The 21,205-nt window shown below is 36.4% G+C and overlaps 1 protein-coding gene across 1 annotated transcript in view; it reads left to right on the forward strand.

Annotated features, from left to right (window-relative positions):
- IARS2 (isoleucyl-tRNA synthetase 2, mitochondrial) overlaps positions 1-21,205 on the forward strand; it is a 56,744-nt gene that overhangs the window by 18,182 nt on the left and 17,357 nt on the right. The window contains exons 9-14 of the mRNA XM_026517308.4: positions 1,056-1,225; positions 4,700-4,790; positions 6,235-6,386; positions 7,743-7,903; positions 17,376-17,478; positions 18,105-18,198. Coding sequence (XP_026373093.2) covers positions 1,056-1,225; positions 4,700-4,790; positions 6,235-6,386; positions 7,743-7,903; positions 17,376-17,478; positions 18,105-18,198 — 771 coding nt within the window. The remainder of the gene's footprint in view (positions 1-1,055; positions 1,226-4,699; positions 4,791-6,234; positions 6,387-7,742; positions 7,904-17,375; positions 17,479-18,104; positions 18,199-21,205) is intronic.

Consider the following 21,205-nt stretch of genomic DNA (forward strand, 5'->3'; position numbering starts at 1 on the left):
GAAAAGAGGATTATAAAAGTGGAGACATTCCTCTATGAGGACAGATTTTTTTTTTAAGTTAATACTATTTAGTTTGGAAAAATGAAGGATGACTTGTGGGGAAGGTCTTAGGAGTAAGGGGGCCATTGACATTTCTTTAATTATTGAAGAGTAGATAGGGTGACACACTTATTTAGTACATCTTGGTGAATGTATAGGTAGAGCCAGGTAATCTTTTTAAAGTTTGGAGACTTATTTATTTATGTTAATTTTAGAACATGTGAACCCAAGTCAAGAAACAGTAGAGGTGGGAAACGTTACTGATGGTGTAGAAAAACTGACAGATGATGGGTATGATATATTATTAAAGGGGCTGAAGTTATATAGAACATTAGAGTCATACTTGCCCTGGAAGTTTAATTCAATCATTCATTAGCCATTTAACCTCAGGCAAATTGCCTACATTTTCTTGTTTTCTGATTTGTAAATTGCAGATAATCTTAGGTGTTCTGTAGTATTATGAAGACGAAATAAGAATTTTTGTTGAGTCCAGTACTCCGTGGGTACCTAGAGACTGTTAGGTATTATTTATCATCTCTTACCTTTTTAGGGTAACATTATGAAAAACAATAACAATGAATTCCCACAGAGACAGTGTTAGAACCTACTGATCATTGATCTGTTTATCTACAGTTTCTCTGTCCTTATGTTCCAGAAGGTGCATAGCCGTACATAAATTAGAGAAATCTTCTAGGGCCCATTTGAGTCACGTTAGAGTAATTGCTGATATTTTAAATCACTTACTTTGTGACAGGTATTGTGTGCTAAGGGCCCAGCATACTTAAAATGCATTACCTCAATTTAGCCTCATGGCAACCCTCTGAGGTAGGAACTGTAATTATCCACGTATTATAGATTCCTAAAGGTCACAGTGCAAGTAAAAGGGGAAGCGGAGGTTTGAGCCCAGTCTTATTCCAGATCCTGCGCCTTTCACCTGCTGTTCTGTTGCTATTGTTGAAGAGGTAGAAGCGTTGTCACGTGAAATAAGTCTTAATTATGGTTTTCTTTCCCCACAGGTGTAGATTTGGAAAATGGTACTTGTGCTCATCCTTTAATTCCTGACAAAGCCTCTCCTCTTTTACCTGCAAATCATGTGACCATGACAAAAGGAACGGGGTTGGTTCACACAGCCCCAGCTCACGGTATGGAAGATTACAGTGTAGCGTCTCAGCACAGCCTGCCCACGGTACTTTGCCTCTTTCTTTCCTTTTTAATAATTGCTTTTGTAAAATTAAAGTGATAAGTCCTAACTAGCAAATTTATTTTTTGGTGATAAGCAATCACTTTTGTTATAATTAAGTTGTGAAATGCTTAGGTTTGTTCAGTACCCCTAGTGCCTTATTAATTCATACTAATTGAGAAAGATTTTCCTAACACAAAATCAGCACAAAATTAGAATTTAAAAAATACATATTAAGTGAGGACATTTTTTTTCTTTCAAAGTATAAATTCACATAGACAAATTACTTTTAGTTTCTGAAAAATGGCGGGTAGGTTTTACTAATTGAACAGTTTGGTTGTTTTTGTTTTTGTTTTAAGTAAACAGTCCTTTCTAAATTTATGTTACACATGCCAGTTAGGAAGTTCTTCCATTTAGTTAAAGATGCATTGCAAAGTCAGCATGATATACGTACGTTGCCATAGACTGGACATTATTAATAGAGACCAAGTGAAAGGTGTTTTTAGTATATTTTACTTTTTCAAACATTATTTTATTTTTCCTCATGATAAGTGTACTCTTTAATTCCCATCCTGATGCCCCCCACGCCCCACCCACCTCCCCTCTAGTAACCATCAGTTTGTTCTCGATAGTTAAAGAGTCTGTTCTTAGTTCCTCTCTCTCCCTCTCTTTTTTTTTCCTTTTGTTTGTTTCTTAAATTTCACGAGTGAGAACATATGGTATTTGTCTTTCTGTGACTTATTTCATTTAGCGTTGTACTCTCCAGCTCTATCCATGTTGTTGCAAATGACTTTTCTTTTTTTTATGGCTGTATAATATTCCAGCGGGTTGTGTATCTTCTTTATCCATTCATCTGTTGATGGGCATTTGGGCTGCTTCTGTAGTTTGGCTATTATAAATAATGCTGCAGTAAACATAGGGTGCATGTATCCCTTTGAATTCATGTTTTTGTGTTTTGGGGAGTAAATACCCAGTAGTGTGATTACCAGTTGTAGGGTAGTTCTATTTTTAACGTTTTGAGGAACCACCATGCTGTTTTCCAGAGTGGCCGCACTAGTTTGCATTCCTACCAACAATGCGTGAAGCTTCCTTTTTCTCCACATCCTCACCAACACTTGTTGTTTCTTGTGTTTTTGATTTTAGCCATTCTGATAGGTATACAGTGATATACCCCATTGTAGTTTTGATTTGCATGTCTCTGATGATGAGTGATGTTGAGCATCTTTTCATGTCAGGCCATCTGGATGTCTTTGGAGAAATGTCTGTTCATGTCTTCTGTCCATTTTTAATTGGATTATTTGTTTTTTTGGGTGTTGAGTTTTTATAAGTTTTTTATATATTTTGGATACTAAGCCTTTATCAGATATGTCCTTTGCAAATATCTTCACCCATTCAGTAGTTGGCCTTTTAGTCTTACTGATTGTTTCCTTCAGTGTGCAGAAACTTTATTTTGATATAGTCCCAATAGTTTGTTTTTGCTTTTGTTTTAGGAGACATATCTAGAAAAATGTTGCTACGGCTAATGTCAGAGACGTTATTGGCTGTGCTCTCTTCAAAGATTTTTGTGGTTTCAGGTCTTACATTTTAGGTCTTTTTTTTTTTTTTTTTAAAGATTTTATTTATTTATTTGACAAAGATAGAGACAGCCAGCGAGAGAGGGAACACAAGCAGGGGGAGTGGGAGAGGAAGAAACAGGCTCATAGCGGAGGAGCCTGATGTGGGGCTCGATCCCACAACGCCGGGATCACGCCCTGAGCCAAAGGCAGACGCTTAACCGCTGTGCCACCCAGGCGCCCCACATTTTAGGTCTTTAATCCATTTTGAGTTTATTTTTGTGTTTGGTGAAAGGAAGTGGCCCAGTTTCATTCTTTTGCATGTGGCCATCCACTTTTTCCAACACCATTTGTTGGAGAGAGTCTTTTTCCCATTGTATATTCATTCCTCTTTTGTTGAGGAATCCATTGATCCTTGTGTTCTTTTTTAATGCCAGTAACATACTGTTGTAATTACTGCCACTTTTTAATATAACTTAAAATCTGGAGTTGTGATACTTCCAGTTTTGTTTTTCTTTTTCAAGATTGATTTAGCTATTAGAGGTCTTTTGTGGTTCCATACAAATTTTAATATTGTTTGTTCTAGTTCTATGAAAGTTGCTGTTGGTATTTTGATAGAGATTGCATTAAATCTGTAGATTGCTTTTAGTAGTATAGACATTTTAACACTATTTATTCTTCCAACCCATGAGCATAGAATGTCTTTCCATTTCTTTGTGTCCTCTTCAATTTCTTTCATCAGCGTTTTATAGTTTTCAGAGTACAAGTCTTTCATCGCTTTGGTTAAGTTTATTCCTGGATACTTTACTGTTTTTGGTACAATTGTAATTGGATTGTTTTTGGTACAATTGTAATTGGATTGTTCTCTTAATTTCACTTTCTGCTGCCTCATTATTAGTGTATGGGAATACAACAGATCTTTGTACGTTGACTTTGTGTCCTGCGACTTTACTGAATTCATTCATCAGTTCTAGTAGTTTCTTGGTGGAGTCTTCAGGGTTTTTTTTATATATAGTATCATGTCATCTGCGAATAACGAGAGTTGTACTTCTTACGAGTTGGGATGCATTTTATTTCCTTATGTTGTCTAATTGCCGAGGCTAGAACTTCCAGTTCTGTGTTGAATAAAAGTGGTGAGAGTGAACATCCTTATCTTGTCCTGACCTTAGGGGAAAAGTTCTCGGTTGTTCCCTGTTAAGTATGATGTTGGCTGTGGGTTTTTCATATAAGGACTTTATTATGTTGAGGTATAGTCCTTCTAAACCAACTTTGCAGGCAGTTTTTTTTTTTTTTTTATCATGAATGGATGTTGTACTTTGTCAAATGGTTTTTCTGCATCTGTTGACATGATCACATGTTTTCTATCTTTTCTCTTATTGATGTGACATATCACATTGATCATTTTGCAAATAGTGAGCCACTTTTGCCTCCGGGACTAAATCTCAAATGATCGTGGCTTATAATTTTTTTAATGTATTGTTGGATTCGGTTTACTAATATTTTGTTGAGGATTTTACTTTTTTAAATTAAACTTGTGGAATGGGATGTCTGGGTGGCTCAGTCACTTAAGCGTCTGCCTTTGGCTCAGGTCATGATCCCAGGGTCCTGGAATCAAGCCCTACATCAGGCTCCTTGCTCAATGGGGAGCCTGCCATTCCCCCCGCTTGTGCACACTCTCTCACTGTCTTAACAAATAAATAAATAAAATCTTAAAAAAAAATAAACTTGTATATATTTTAATAAGACCTTTTGCCTTTTGTGATTTAAATGTATAAATCCACAAATTTCTGTTAACTGCGTAAGAAGTACCCAGATTTTCGATGTAATGAAAAACTATACTGAAATGTATTATATATATTGTTTTGCTGGGGATCGTCATAGGATAAAATGTTTTGGTACTTCAGTTGTTGAAAATAACCCTTTGCAGGATTGCCTAGTGGATGAAGATGGAGTTTTCACAGATGTCGCAGGTCCCGAACTTCAAAACAAGGCTGTCCTTGAAGAGGGAACAGATGTGGGTGAGTCTTGTGTATGTTGTTATTGTAAATATATATTTTCTGAAAAGAAGCCAGCAGCAACCTTTGCTGGCTGTTCTCCCATGTACACTTTCCTTAGAAACGAAAATCTAAAGTTGTATTTTATTTTGCCACGTGGTTTTTTTGTTTTTGTTTTTAATTTTTTTATTATGTTATGTTAGTCACCATACAGTACATCCTTAGTTTTTGATGTAGCGTTCCATGATTCTTTGTTGGCGTATAACACCCAGTGCTCCATGCAATACGTGCCCTCCTTACTACCCATCACTGGCCTGTTTAAAACCGAGGTTGGAACTTCGTCATCTTTTGCTTTGAGGTTGCTCTGTTTGGCGAAACAAAGCAGGGCAGTCAACAGGGAGTGATATTATTTTAGGGCTACAGCGGAGTTAGTTTTGTGGCAGGATAACACCCAGCTTGAGGCTAGACGTTGACTCTGTATCAGACACTACTCTTTTTATAACCCCTGAAAATCACTGAGCACACGTTAGCATTGTTTATGTGTTTAAGCTCTTAGGGATCCTCCAGCCTTGACTTGGCTTTCTGACTTTTTATAATTATGGCTCCAAGGACCAGGTACTGTGGAGATTCTTCTTTGCCCACACTAAGACTAAAGCTAATTAAATGTGGTATATTACTTACCTAGGACTACTGAACAAATTACCATAAGTTTAGTAGCTTAAAACTCTAATAGAAATTTATTCTCACAGTTCTGGAGGCTGGAAGTCTGAAATCAGTGTTTTGGCAGGGCCACACTCTCAGTGTTCAGTGGAAGAAACTTCCTTGTCTCTTCCTAGCTTCTGGTGGCTTCTGGTAAACCTTAGCATGCCTTGCTTTATACCTGTATCACTCTAATCTTTGCCCCCATCGTCACATGTTCTTTGCTCTCGTGTGTCTCTCTGTATCGTCTTTTCTTATTAGGACACTAGTCATTGGATTTAGGGCCCACTCTAATCCAGTGTGACCTCATCTTAACTTGACTACATCTGCAAAGACCCTATTTCCAAATATGGTCACATTCACAAGTGCTAAGGGTTAGGACTTGAACATATCTTTTGGGAGGATAAAATTCAATCCACTATAGCTGGTTTCTTCTGGATTCTTTGGAGACCATTTTAAGATTCATGGTATGAAAGACTGTAACTATGAATTTCAAATGTAGAATTTTAGATATTATCCAATTTATCTTTCCTTTGCAGTGAAAAGCCACGGGAATGGCTTAATTTGGAGTCTAATTAAGGTTTTATAGTCTCTTCTTTTTTTGCCAGGAGAGTCCTAGATTATGCCTTTGACAGCTGGTAAGTGGCTGCTCTTACCGACTGGCACTTACTGGTCCAGGTTTAGTACTCCTGGGAATTAGAGAGTTAGTAGGATTTTCATAATACTTCTTAATTATGTCTAATATAAATTGTTACTGATTTTTTTCAAGTTATAAAGATGCTTCAGGCTTCAAAGCATTTGTTGAAAGAGGAGAAATTGGTACACAGCTATCCCTATGACTGGAGGACTAAGAAACCAGTGGTTATCCGTGCCAGCAAGCAATGGTTTGTAAATATCACGGATATCAAGGCCACAGCCAAGGTATAAGAGACATCCTATTGTGAGTGTTGGGTTTTTATTCCCTCAGCATTAAAGGGTTGCTTGTGAGGCTGAGGTAGGGTTTGGGGAAAGGGAAGGATTGCTGCTATTATGATTTGGTGATTTGGTTTCATAAAATTACAGTTTTAGAAGGATCTGGGATTTCCGTTCCTTCATTATACATGTGTGGCTTAAAGAGGTTAAGGGGCGTGTCAAAATTTCCTGCCCAGTATGGTGAAAGTGGTATAGAATTAGGATAGAACTGAGTTCGGGAAGTGGTTTAACCTCTTAGAACCTCAGTATCCTCATCTATATGGAGTTGATAAAAATGCCTACCTCGTGGGGTAAGTGAATAAAAGCTCCAGAACAGTGTCGCACATAGTAAACATTCAGTAAAACTCTCTAAAAACCCTGTGCTTCCTTAAGTTTGAAATTGCAATCCATGTGAAAAATTGTTGCTTTGAATTAACAAATACTTTACAAGGGGTATTCTAAATACTAATACGTATTCGAGCTCTTTCATTCACTATAAATATGTATTCGTGTGTCGTAAACAACAATTCTATTGAATGAAAGAGCCAAATATCTACTTGTTAATCAGGCTGATAATGAAGATATTTTACTTGACTGCTTTCATCTTAACATATAACTGCAATGAATTGGTTTATTTGTTGGCCTGGCAATTTGAAGCTCTGCAAGCAATTTACATTTTCTGGATTTGTATAGAGTGGGCAACTGGAGATTATTACTGGACATTTTCCTATACAATTCATCTTTTGGTAATTGACAAATGATTGAAATAAAAAACAGCTTTTTGTGGGGCTGGAGGTAGGGGGAGTTCTTGAGAGAGAGTAAGTAAATAGGAAGTAATTGTGACTTTGAGAAAGTGTTTTCTGTGTTGTAAACCATTACTATGTGAAATTAGGTTCTATTGTAATCCTTGTTTATAAATAACCTAGAACAGTAGCTCATTTTTTAAGTACCTAAAAATTATCATTGAAATCAAGTTTGAGTGGATTTTAACTACAGTTTAATGAAGTTTAATGCTTCTGCTAACCTTGTTATAGGCAGTTTTGTTCTAGGGTGCTTGGAAGTTAGTATACAATCTCTTATCACATTCTCTAATGGTGAAGTCCGCTCTTGATGTTATTTATTAGATCCTTTGTGGCCCTTTTTTAACTTTGCTTCATTTGGTTTGAAATCTGTTGTTTTTTAGTTCAGTTTTTTGGCTCTGGGAAGGGAGACATATGAATGACTATAAACATCCAAAATAAAGAATCATTAGGATTAAAGTCATGGCAATTCTGGAAGATTTGTTCTGCTTACTCTCACTGGACTTGATTTGTGAATCAATTGCAGGAATTGTTAAAAAAAGTGAAATTTATTCCTGGATCAGCACTGAATGCCATGGTTGAAACGCTGGACAGACGGCCATATTGGTGCATATCAAGGCAAAGAGTTTGGGGTGTTCCAATCCCTGTGTTTCATCACAAGACAAAAGATGAATTCTTGATCAACAGGTAAAATTCTTCCTACATTTTTCAGCATTTTTAAGTGAGCTGTGTTTTCTTCAAAAGTAGAGAAATGGACTGTTGAGAATTGATACATGTTAAATCATATATTCAGTCTTGTCGGGGGGAGTAAAATATAATTTCAACAAGGTGCTTTCATATGGTTGAAATTTTAACAACTATATTTTTTCAATATGGATACTTAGAAGCAGAGGCTCTGATACTTTTTCCATGGGAATTCATTGTTTCTGTGCGCCTGTAGCATTGTGCTAGAATCAGGTGTCAGGAATCCAAAGATGAACAGTGTTCAGGAGGGGATCCTGGTATGCAATTTTTCTTTAGGAATTAGAACCCCTCTCTTACTTTAGGCTACTGTCTTGTTCTTTCTTTCTTTTTTTAAATTTTATTTATTTATATATTTAAGAGAGAGAGAGCGTGCACAAGCAGGGGGAGCAGCAGAGAGGGAGAAGCAGGCTCCCACTGAGCAGGGAGCCCGACACGGGGCTCGATCCCAAGACCCTGGAATCATGACCTGAGCTGAAGGCAGATGCTTAACCCACTGAGTCACCCAGGTGTCCCTAGGCTACTGTCTCTTTCAATAGAAATGACATTATGTAATTATAGATCCTTTAAAATTTAAGAAACTGTAATATAGTTAAATGCACAAAATTACAGTTATTCTAGTGATGATTACCTTCCCAACTATTTCTTCCCTTTTCCTTAAGGTTTCTTTCTTTTTTTCTTTTGAAAAGATAATGTATGGACATGGTGAACAGTTCAGGGTAGAAAAGCTTATATGGTGGAAAGAAGATTTTTTTCCTAATCCAGACGCTAGACTCTCCTTGAGGCAGTGAACAAGACTGACATGGGCCTTGCTTTGAGGTGATAGCGAGATCATAGTCTAGCTAGTTTATCTTCTAGTAAATTAGGGAGGTTTTCGGTATTGCTGTTACTAACAGATATGAAAAGGGGAATATTAATCATTCCTTTTAGGAATACATCTTTATTGCTTGAGGATCCAGTGAGGTTTTTGAGGGCATGGAAACCAGGAAGGAATGACTGGGAGTTCAAGAGACTGTAGACGTAGAGTTGAATGCCCCTACTTTGGGGTTCGTCAGAATGTTTGTGAAAATGTTCTACTTCTCGTTGTCAGCATTATCAGTGTTTCTTTGGGTGGTCCTTTTATGAATGTATGTATTTTAGGATTTTTTTTAAATGTTGATTAAAGTGGGCTGGGGTTTTTTTGTTTTAATCATCTATAGCCACATATTAGGTAGTTCTTAGTGTTTTTTTGTGCAAAAGTTACTTTTCAATTTACTGTTTATTTTTAAAGATTATTTGAGAGAGAGAGAGCCTGTGCGCGTACGAGTAGGGTAGGCGAGGGGGAGAGGGAGAGAGAGAATCTCAAGCAGACTCCCCACTGAACACAGCCCGATGTGGGGCTCAATCCCATGACCCTGAGATCACAACCTGAGCCGAAATCAAGAGTTGGACCCTTAACCAACTCAGCCTCCCAGCAGCCCCAGTTCCTTTTCAGTTTAAATGCACATTTTATCGTTGCTTCATGGGTGATCTAACACCTTATGGCCACATGGCTCAGGGAAGAACTAGAGGCTATGCTCTGCCTTGGGCAAATACCAAACCATAAAACAGCTCATTTGCTTTATTCACAGAGGATATGGCATTTGAGTAGGGGCTTGAGGATTAGATAGGAAACAGGGCAAAGTATTTTGCAAGTAGAGGGATCAGCAGGAGCTGAGGGCTTGGAAGGGGAGAGCATGGCACCTGTATAGGAACCGTACTAGGACTGTGGGGTGTCGAGAAGGGTTTTAGATAAATGCCAAGAAAGACTGGTTGGGGCAAACGGTAGTTGAGTCTCAAATAGTAAGTTAAGTAGTTTAAACTTTTAAATAGGCATGAGGAATGAGAGTATATTTTAGGAAAAGAAACTGGAGGTTAAAGGCCAGGAGGTCATTGTAAGGCTACTTCAGTATTATTACTTCATTTGGAGAGCTAAGGAAGGCTTTTTGTCCTGAATATTGTTGCTCACATTGTTCTTATAATTGAGAGCATGTTCAGAAGTGAGCCACTGATACCTTAATACCTTAAAGTTCAGATAAATTTACACAAGTATTGTTTAAAATTCCACACTGTAGGGGCGCCTGGGTGGCACAGCGGTTAAGCGTCTGCTTTCGGCTCAGGGTGTGATCCCAGCGTTACGGGATCGAGTCCCACGTCAGGCTCCTCCACTATGAGCCTGCTTCTTCCTCTCCCACTCCCCCTGCTTGTGTTCCCTCTCTCGCTGGCTGTCTCTATCTCTGTCGAATAAATAAAATAAAATCTTTAAAAAAAAAAATAAAATAAAATTCCACACTGTAGAGTTTTCTTTTAAGGAATGTTTATAAGGCACTGTCATTGTTTCTCTCTCTCTCTCTCTCTCTCTCTTTTTCTTTTTAAGCATTTAAAAAATGCTTAAGGGATTTTTAGGGAATTTCCTCAAAGTGGTTCAGGTGGTCATATGTATATATTAGTAAGGAGCAAATGGGTTTATTTGACCATTATTTAATCATGACAATAAAATGGTACATAAGTCGATTGGTAGTCACTAAGCTAGGTAAAATAAATGTGAGCTTTGTCAGAAAAACACAAGCAAATTTTCATCAGGTGTTATTTGTATTTTATTTATAGTTGATATATTCATACGATTATGTTACAGATTGTTTTCCGTGCGTCTCCCATTGTGTTGCTTGCATGATGCTAATTGAACTCTGATTTTGAAGTAGAAGAGGTATACAGAATGTTGGCCTACAAAAATGACAGACAAACTTAGCCAAATTGTCTGTCAATTCATAGGTCATTTTCCTGTACACCGTTTCTTAGTGATGACTCTTATCTTCTTTCTTTGTCGGGTCCTTCGTGTGACATGACACTTGATTTAGGAAGACAGATATTAATTCTTAATTATTTGCCAGTTTTTTAAGATAGCATGAAAGGTTATCTTTTTTCCTCCGTAAGCAAGTCAGAATCAAGTGACTATGATTTTCTGTCTTTCTGGGGTCTGTGTGTTGTAGTGTGTTGGTCACCATCAAAAGTAACAGCATCTCCACTGGAAATTAACATACAGTCCACATGGAGTTGCTGTTACACTTGATAACCCCATTAAGCACACCAGAGATTCCTTCTGCTTTTCTGGATGAAAGTCTGTAAGTTAAAGCCTTAATTATACTTGTGTCACAGAAGAAAATCTTGATTTATTCACACTCTAAATAGGTTTAGAGACTGGTAGGTTTGAAACTCTGATGTTTAATTTTGGTTTGAATGAATGTTCTCATCTGCACTTTATAGTCACATTTGTATTTGCCCAAGACGTAATTCCATTTCTGACTTTAACAGTGATTTTTCTGAATCTGCCATTATAATTTAGGTAGAAATCTATTCCTAGTTAATAAAAGTAAATACTGTTTAGCATTAAAAAAGGTAAAATTTGGGAACATTTGCCACCTAGAAAGAAAAAGAAGTTGTTTATTTTGGATGATTATATCAATTCAGCAGTATTAATACAATAATCTGTGTGTTTAGGAAACTTAGCCCCTGATTTCTAGAAATTATGAGAAAATTACTAGAAGCAATCAAGGAATTTCCAGTTCAGCTTGAGTGCTAGTTTTTTTGTGTTTTTTTTTCTTAAGATTTATTTATTCATTTTAGAGAGAGCGTGCAGGAAGGAGGGGCAGAGGGAGAGAGAACCCCAAGCAGACTCCCTGCTGAGTGCCAAGCCAGATGCGGGGCTTGATCCCAAGACCCTGGGATCGGGACCTGAGCTGAAATCAGGAGTCAGATGCTCGACGGACTGCCTCACCCAGGCGCCCGAGTGCTGGCTTTAACTACCTTTTGCTCATGTTAATAATAATGACATTTGGTGACAAAATTTTATAATGTTCATTAAATTAAAAAAATTTTCTCCAAAATTGTTTCCTGGAGCCTTTAAAACATAAGTATTAAGATTAAATTAAAAATAGAATCCCCCCTTCAAATTTCATTGTGTTCTAGAATTAAATGTATAAATTTAGTAAATACATTAGAAACATTTAGCCTCTTACCTCATTCTTATTCCAGTAACTTGCAGAAGAAAAGTTGTCTTATAATCCTTAATATTTTTCCTTTAATAAAGACAAAACACAGGAAACAGTAGAATGACAGCAACAGTTTCTTACTTGCTTAGTGATCTTAATGCTCCTTAATTTCTGATTAACACGCTAAATAAGCCTTTAGCTCAGTTGATATCAAAGTCTAGAATGATTGGATGGTGTTACTACCCAGTGGATTTTCACTGGTTGAAACCTAAGGAGGGACACATCATGCGTGTGTTTAGATAAGGCCCTTGCATAAAGTACAAAGTTTTATGACGGATTTATTGCTTTATGAAATAACAGCATTAAAATGGAAGTATATAGATTATGTACTGATAAGTGGTTTCACCCACTTTTATCAACAGTAATTGAGACCGATCTTTAGGTTATAAGTTAACTATACATTTGTGTTAAGTATAGGATATTATTAACATAAGGGAAGAATTCTTAAGTTTCCAAAGACAAATTTTGACTTTTTCCTTATATTTTTTCCTGAAAAATATTCAGTTATCACTAAGAAATACGAATTGTTTTTAAAACAAATATTGTTTAAAATTGTTTTTAAAACTTTTTAAAGCATAATCTCTGTTTCATTATAAACAATTACACTTGTAAAATATTTATCTGTAAGGAAATAAGGCTAATGTCTCTTGTGTAAAGATAGATATGTAAGGATGTCTCATACAGTTGATGATAAAGGACCATGGTGATATAAAGAAATACTCTAAGTCACTTTTGGAAGAATGAACGTGCAGCCATAAAAATGCTAGCTTAGCTCCTAATAATTGCCTAGTTCCCTACGTATGAAAATCAAATAAATGTAGCCCATTCTGATATTTGGCTATTTCTGGGTTTTTGCTACACCATTAGACTGTCTTTTAAGCACTTGTGTAGCATTTACTTGTATTTCTCTTCCAAATTATCCTTGCAGATTTTGTTTGAACTAACATTAAATTTATCTTTATTTTACAATCTGGGATAGTTACCTCAAGTTTGTAGGTCACCAGTATATGTTTATTTTCATTGAAAATTTTGTTTTTAAAATTCTCTTCCACAATTTTTTAGGGTCATTCAGACCCTCACAGTACAAGTCAAGAAAAAGTTCTCATTTTGTGGTACCAAATCTGTGCACTTAGATTTTTATTTGTTTAGATTGTGAGAGTGTTGTCTTTGAAGTCTGCATTCTTATTTATCATAAATTTTGTTCAGGTTTTTTAAAAATTGTGTTCAGTTTTTATCCTCGAACTCCAGAATTATCTCTAGCTTCTTTTCCTCTTTTCAAAAATACAAGTAATATAACGTTCTAAGATCTCAAAACAGAATTGAGTTGCAGAACATAATGCTTATTAAAGTACATTTAGTACATCGTATTTTCATATTTCATGATATAAAGTTAGGAAGTAAGTCTTGCTCTAAATATTCGTGAGACTTGCTCTGTTGATGAGGCAGACCTTCTTCCTTCCCCTCTTTGAAGTGTTTCATGTTTCTTTTGGATACATTGAATAAAGTATTCTTTTGTCCAGCTTCATATGCATATGTTATGAGGGAAGATACTGGGTCACTTACACTACATAAAATGTGTAGTTTTACTTATGACAGCTTTTTAATTAACTGTTGCAGGATTATTTTCGTTAGTGTAGATAACACTGTGTGGTTATGTCATTTTTAATAAGTATTGTTAGGTAAACTAAAAGAAAAACAGTCAAATAAACTTTCCTCCTCACTGAAACAAGAGACTTACCAGTTTTTTTTTAAGTGTATTTGCAAGTAAGATGTATATAAAATGCTTCTTACACTAAAAAATTGTATATGTGAGTGAGTTACTAATATCTTTATAAGAAAATATAACAAAACTTCAATTTTGGTTAGACTAGAGATGGGTCTCTAAACTTGGTAGGATTTTATAGTTGCCTTAATAACTTGTCAGCTGCACAACTGGGCTCTTTATTGTTTGGTACCTTTAGTTACGGTTCTAAAACTTCATTGAATTATCTGCTGTTTAGGGATATAAAAAAGAACTTGGTCTCATTAGAGGCGGATTTGGTCTTCTAAAATGGATGGGCATCATCTATAATTTTAAGGTTACTGAGTAAAATACTGGGACCTTATCTTTTTTTAAGAATAATATTTTTCACACAGCCTTCTTTCTGACAGCTTTTCCCAGTGTTCACAGAAACTGAAGCTCAGAAAAATACTATGATGTATTCCTGTCAGTACCTAGTAATTCACAGGTAGAATCTGGTCTTTGGACTGGGTGCTTGTTCTGTCAACACTCTAATCTCTGGAGACTGACTGGTTCCCTAGCTTCATCTCTGGGTCAGGGGTTCATTGTGCATGGGGTAATAGAGTCTTTTTGCCTTTGCAAACCCCAGAGAACAGGAGTGTGAATTTACAGTTACAGTGGCTGTCTTGATAGATGAGTTAGAGAAGCTGAATAGGGAAGTAAAAACAGAATTGAACCATGATTTCGGGCACACAGTTTTAAGGCCTGGCATTAACTATGTTACTTATGTAGGCTCATGACTGAAGGATCCCCAAGGCAGAGAACAGTGTCAGGAGCTATTAAATATTTTTTTCTGTCTCTAATTAGATAGTGCTTGTAAAGTGCTTTGAAAAATGCAATGTGTTAGGTATACACCTAAATGCCTTTATTTTGATTAATAATATTAATCCTGATAGCTCTTCCTTATTTCCTAAATTAATATGAAATCTGAACCCTTTGCTTTTAATTTTGTGTTATTTTTTTCCAGTACATTCTATTTATTTATTTCCAGTACATTAAAAACTGTTTTACTGTTTTATTTTACTGTTTACCTAAAGTTACAGTGTAATGATAACATTGTAAAAATAAGAAGTCAAAATGACACTCATACTTAGAATCCTTTTCTGTGATAGTTTCAGAATTGATAGAAACATCATATCTACTGTAATTGTGTCTGTATAAATGTACTTTGCCAGTATCTCTGTAGAGGGGGTTCTTTTAGAAAAATAGCATTAGGTTATTCATATTTTCTTTTCCAGTATATTCCTATTTTCTTAACTGTTAAAAGGTTATGTGCAAACTATATAAGATAGTAATATGTAACTAAATATTGTCATATAACTAGGTATTGCACAAAGTTTTTATGGTTTCCTATCACTGAAGTTTATCTTTCTTGTTAAAGTCCACTGAAAATGCATGACTACAAGAAATATGGACTTGTGCCCATTTTAACATTATTGTTGTTTTTCTTTAAAATAGATGCTGATAACATTATACATTTTCAATCCATCCTTCCTAGTATACAAACTTAGGTATTTCGAATTTCTGTTTTGAGAGTCTAATTCATCATACCCATTTGATTTTTGCTTCCTACAACAGTTTTTTCATAAACATTTTATCTGTGAATTACCAGACCAAGAGAGGTTAAATGATTTGCCCTGCATAGTCATGATTAGTGAGAAGCAGATCCAGATTAAGAATGTAAAGCTTTTCCTGTGCACTACTCTTTGCACGTACTTCGATTCTGACAGGCCTGCGGTTAATTCTTAAGTTATTTGCATTAATGGAATGTGGTAGAAAGGACATGTGTTTTGGTAATTGGTTAACAAAATTACTGTCTAAATTTACCTGACTTCAAAGAATCAGTTTGAATAATAGCTAATACTTCAAAGAATCAGTTTGAATAATAACTAATGCTTATAATATAATACTTACTAGTATGTGCCAGATACTGTTCTAGGCATTTTATATATAAGCTTAATTAATATCCGTAATAGCTGTCTTGACGATGCTATTATTATTCGCATTTTACGAACAGATAGAGAAATATTAAGTGTTGTGCCCAGGGTCACATAACTAGTGAGTGGTAGAGCCAGGAACTGCACCAAAGCTGTGTGGTTCCAGGGTCCATGGTCTTGACCATTATCTGTCCCCTGACTCAATGGAAAGCAACTAGAGGAAGTTGTAATGTCAATAAAGCTGTGATAATAAATTAAAAGTACATTATTCCTGTGAGAAAATTTAGTATAAATTTTCCCTGATTTTAATTTTCAAATAATTTATAATTGTGTATCTTCCCAAAGATGTGGTCAGTTTCAGTATTCATTTGATGTGTATTAATTGGCTTTTTACTGTATGTTGGGCACCATGCTAGGTTTTTCGTGGATCATCTCACTTAGTTTACAGGCAGTGGGAGGGGAGTGTCTGGGATCGCTGCAGTGTAAGTTCCATTAGTGCGGGAATGTTACCTGCCTTGTCAGCCGCTATACTTCCATTTCCTCAAACAGTGATATTGGAGGTTCTCAGTCAATATTTTTGAACAAATGAATTGTATTCTCCTTAACGGAGGGAACAATCAAGACAGAAACGTCTTAGTACTTGTGCATGGTGGTACATGAAGTTTTAGTACTTTTGCAGGGTTGTACATGTAAAAAGTGGCTGAGTCAGGATAGAGGCCTGGATACCTGTTGTTTAAGTCCGTGCTCTAGTGTGGCCTTGCCTCTTATGCAGGTGAATTTGGACTTAGTCCTGTAAGTGCTGGAAGTTTTGGAAAGGGGATTGTTGTGATAAAAGCAGTTTTAGGAATACAGTGCTGTCAAAGACCTGTCGTTTAAATTAAAGAGTGAGGGGCTCCTGGGTGGCGCAGTCAGTTAGGCACCCGAATCTCGGTTTCGCCTCAGATCATGACCTCAGGATCCTGAGATTCAGCCCTGCATCGGGCTCTGAGTTCAGTGCGGAGTCTGCCTGGGACTCTTTCTTCTTCTCCCTCTGCCCCTCTCCCCCACGCGCACGTGCCCTCTCTCTTTTTCTCTCTCAAATCTTTTTTAAAAAAATAAATTAATTGAGATGAGAGTAGAGGAGAAGTCAGACCACTGCATTGATCTAGTATTGAGGCAGTGAGGTTCGACGAATATTGTATCAGAACAGAACAAAGAACAAATATGAGTAAGATTTCAAAAGCAGAACTGACAGATGTGGTATCTGAATTTGAGCAGACTTTGGAGGGAGGGGGGAGATAATTAGGAGGTTTTGAATATACATCCCTGGTTAGAAAATAGATTGATAGAAATAGGGAAATCGGTAACTAAAACAGGGCTATCAGAAGAAGTCTTTTTTTTTTTAAAGGGTACATGTGATCAATTTGATTTTATTTATATTGAATTTAAGATGACAGCCACAGCCAAGTAAACAAGTAATTGAAGATAATACCGCTAACGTTTGGAGGAAAAGATAGGAAGAAAAATATTCTGCTGATAGGGGAAAACAACTATTCTCTTTCTTTCTTTTTTTATTTTAGCTGTTTCTTAATTTTAAGATCGGTATTGATCACTGTAGTTCACTGAGCAGTTCTGCCTTTTCCCTCCTAAAACAGCCAAACCACTGAGCATATTATTAAACTAGTGGAACAACATGGCAGTGATGTCTGGTGGACTCTTCCCCCTGAGCAACTTCTTCCTGAAGAAGTCTTATCGCAGGTACATTTCCATGTGTATTTAACAGCCTCTGTGTGCGTTACATGAGTTCATGACAACAGGAGGGATTCCTGGGGTTTAAGTTGTTCTATCGTCGTGTAAAGTTAATGAGTTTATTCCCTATAAATTAGGAGCCAGTGCAGTTGGAGAGTAGACGTTTCTGTTTAACCAAAGAAGCGTGGTATTTAGTATGGCAGGAGAGTACAAGGGTTATTTGTTATCTTATTGAGGGCCAAGATTGATTTTAACTGATGTAGTTGACTAAGCAGATACAGTTGTGAGTCTGAGCATAGTTCCTAATGTTGGTGTGTCAGGATTTTGTGGGATCTGAATTCTAGTTAACTGATCTCATCACATGAGAAAATACAAATTAGAAGATCATTTCAAGAAATGAAAAGAGTTCATATTTGTGTTAGTAAATGTGTAATTAAGTGGCCACAATCATCTTTACATGCAAATGAGGTGGTTGTACTGAATTGCAAAATACTTAGAAATGTTTTAAATTTCATTTTAAAATATGAGTTTAACGCTAGAAAGCATTTGATTTTTTTTTAAAACTTTTTTTGGTCCTTATTGTATGTATTGTGATCTTTGCATAATTAAAATGTTTTCCCACGTTGTCTTATTAGGTTGGTGGTCCTGATGCCCTGGAATATGCTCCCGGTCAGGATATTTTGGACATCTGGTTTGATAGTGGAACTTCATGGTCTTATGTTCTTCCAGGTAATTTTAAATAATAGATTATAAACCAGTCAGTCGGTTTTGAAAATACATAAAAGTTACTCAGAGGAAATCTGTGATCTAGGGATATATTTTTTCTGTATTTGGAAGAAAACCTTTTTTGGTGGGGGCAGCAGGAAAGAAAATAAAAAATCTGCTATGGTATAATTTTAGATCTGAAAGGGCCCTTGGAGATCATTTAATCCAGTGATTTCTAAACTTTTTCTGTTTCTCCAAATGAAATTTCATATCGAACCCCCATACAAAAGATAGATTAAAAATGGGAATTTTCTTCCGCTCAACTCGCTCATTCTCCTTGACTCACTTGGCAGTCCCAAGGCATTAGTTCTGTAAAGTTTAGAAATCACTGAAACAGTCTGACCCCCGTCATTTTTCAAAATAGGAAATGAGATTAAATTAGAGCCAAATTAGATGATGGTCACACAGTTTAGTAGTTCAGACTAGAACTCACATACCCTGATTTTTAGTTGTCATTTTTCTTATACAGCCTTGCCTTTTCACATCTCTTCCCCTCTCTATGCAGACAGCTGATTGATTTTGTACTTACTCATAGTTGGGGCGCACTCTTGACTCACTGAATGAAGAGAAGGGAGAGACCAGGCAGGAGTTAGGAGGGAGAAGCAGGAGCAGGCACACACTCAGGGTTGTGTTTAGATGCTTAAGGAGACAGATATCCTTACAGATACCAAGTGAACACCAGAGGTAAGACGAAGAATAAAGCTCGAAGTCACTCTGAGGTTAAAGACAGGAAAGAGGTAGGTGGCAGGGAAGGGGGGGCGGACAGACACTTCCTCACATTGCTACTTAGGGACAACTTCAGCCCAAGAGATACTGCTTGCTTTCTGGAGCAAGAGAATGTGGGAAAGTAGCTTGTCTGTGCAGCTGGTCGTTATTAAAGGATCGAAAGGGATAGTCCTCTAGTTTTACCAAAAGTGTACTTCTGGTCCTGGGCCTCACTACTTTTTTTTTTTCTGCAATAAAGATATTTTATTTGGCTCGTTTGCAAAGTAAAAATTGGTGCTCAGGAAATAACAGTATGATATGAAAAAATTCCATAAATAAGTGAAATGAAGTCAGTCAAGAAAGGACAACATAAGCCATCTCGCTCAGCACAGTGACCCAGCATTACAGGCAGACGTTACCCTTAATGCTAGCCGTTCAACTTTGAAATGTCTCCAAGAATGAAAACCATCCAGGGACAAGGAAATAATAAAGGAAGTCTCAAGTAGAGTTGCAAATGTTGCATTTTCTGATTTTTTTTTCTAATAGCTTAGGAAATGTGAAAAGCAAAATCCATGTAAATTCACATTTCCTCTAAATTACAGCTAAAATATATATGGTAATTCATTATGGCCACATACAAGTTACATATTGGTAAAATCTTTTACAATTTTTATTTAATAATTTTCAGAATTGTTATTTTGTAAGTTTCTCCCACCCTATCTAAGAAAAAACTGCAAGTTTAAGTACTTTGTTTTCCTAAATTATATTGAAAATGTAGGCAAATAACACTACATAAAGTAGGTAGGTTAAGCAGTGTTGTAAATCGGAAGAAGAGTTATTTATCTACCACATTGGGGCGGCATCCTGAATTTCAAGAAAAGTATGCCATATGCAAAAGAGTGTTTTCATATTCCTGAGTGCATTAGCTTTTTTGGCCTTGGTGAGAATTGCCGCTACAAGCATCGTTGCATTTTAAATTCTGGAGTGGTTTCACGTTACTCCGTGCAGCAAGCATGCTTTCTACTTAGCGCCACTGACTGGGTAGACTCCATGAAAACTCACTGAAACTCATCAAAACCTGCTCTCAGTGGTACCAATGGAGTTTAGTCCTACTCCTTCTAGTTCGTGATGTCCTTAACCAGATCTTTGACTGTGACAGAAATACGTCATTGAATGAAATTAGTGGTAAAAATGCACCTAAGCAGTAAATATTTTTTTTCTGTCATATTTAGATAATTAATTCAAGGAAAGAAAACTGATTTGTCACTTAAACATGTGTGTCATCTGCACGGAAGGCTGCCAGAACATAGATAATACACAAGTCTGATTTTAAACTGCAGTTCCTACTTTTTCACTGAGAATGCCCTGTCCCTCCTCCTCTTCCACTAAATCAGTCAAAAATCTTAGGAGGTCAGTTAATAGGAATTAGATTAATTAGCTTATATTTTATCCCATTTTCCTTTATTCTTTTGCAATAAAAAAAAATTGCAAAAGATAGGGAGAAAGAATGTAGTGGGAAAGAGCCAAGATATTCATTCAGTAAGTTAATAGTTCGAAAAGCCATAAAGCAAAGGTGATTTTCCTTAAAATTAAGGAAAAGAGAGGAGAGAGAGAAAGGCTTTCCTGAGAAGGGTTATTGCACTTTTCATTCTCAGATGCTTGTATTAATTCTAATAAATGATTCAGTGTCTGCATATTTCCCTAAGAGTATATTGTTGGAAAATAAAGTCAACTTGACTTTGAGCTTAATTTAGCCACAGTCTTCATCAGTACCTATTGATGTTTAACAAGACGAATTTGGTGATTATAGCATACATAACTGGTTTTACTTTGCGCTGGCAGGTTTATAGCAGTGAAAGAGATTCGGCTTAGGAATTTTAACACCAGGTCAAGTACTTGTTTCATTGTGACTTCAAGGTCAATAGTACTTAAACTGAAACTGGAACACTTTCTGAAAGGGAAAAGCATTTTTAAATGAATCATTTCTAAAAACGTTCTTTTTTTTTTTTTTTTTTTTTAAAGATTTTATTCATTTATTTGACAGAGATAGAGACAGCCAGCGAGAGAGGGAACACAGCAGGGGGAGTGGGAGAGGAAGAAGCAGGCTCATAGCGGAGGAGCCTGATGTGGGGCTCGATCCCACAACGCCGGGATCACGCCCTGAGCCGAAGGCAGACGCTTAACCGCTGTGCCACCCAAGCGCCCCTCTAAAAACGTTCTTTAAACATTTACCAAAGGCATTAATTATTGCAGTGATTTTAAAAAT

Source organism: Ursus arctos, unplaced genomic scaffold (genome assembly GCF_023065955.2).
Source record: "Ursus arctos isolate Adak ecotype North America unplaced genomic scaffold, UrsArc2.0 scaffold_2, whole genome shotgun sequence".
Classification (NCBI taxonomy): Eukaryota; Metazoa; Chordata; class Mammalia; order Carnivora; family Ursidae; genus Ursus; species Ursus arctos.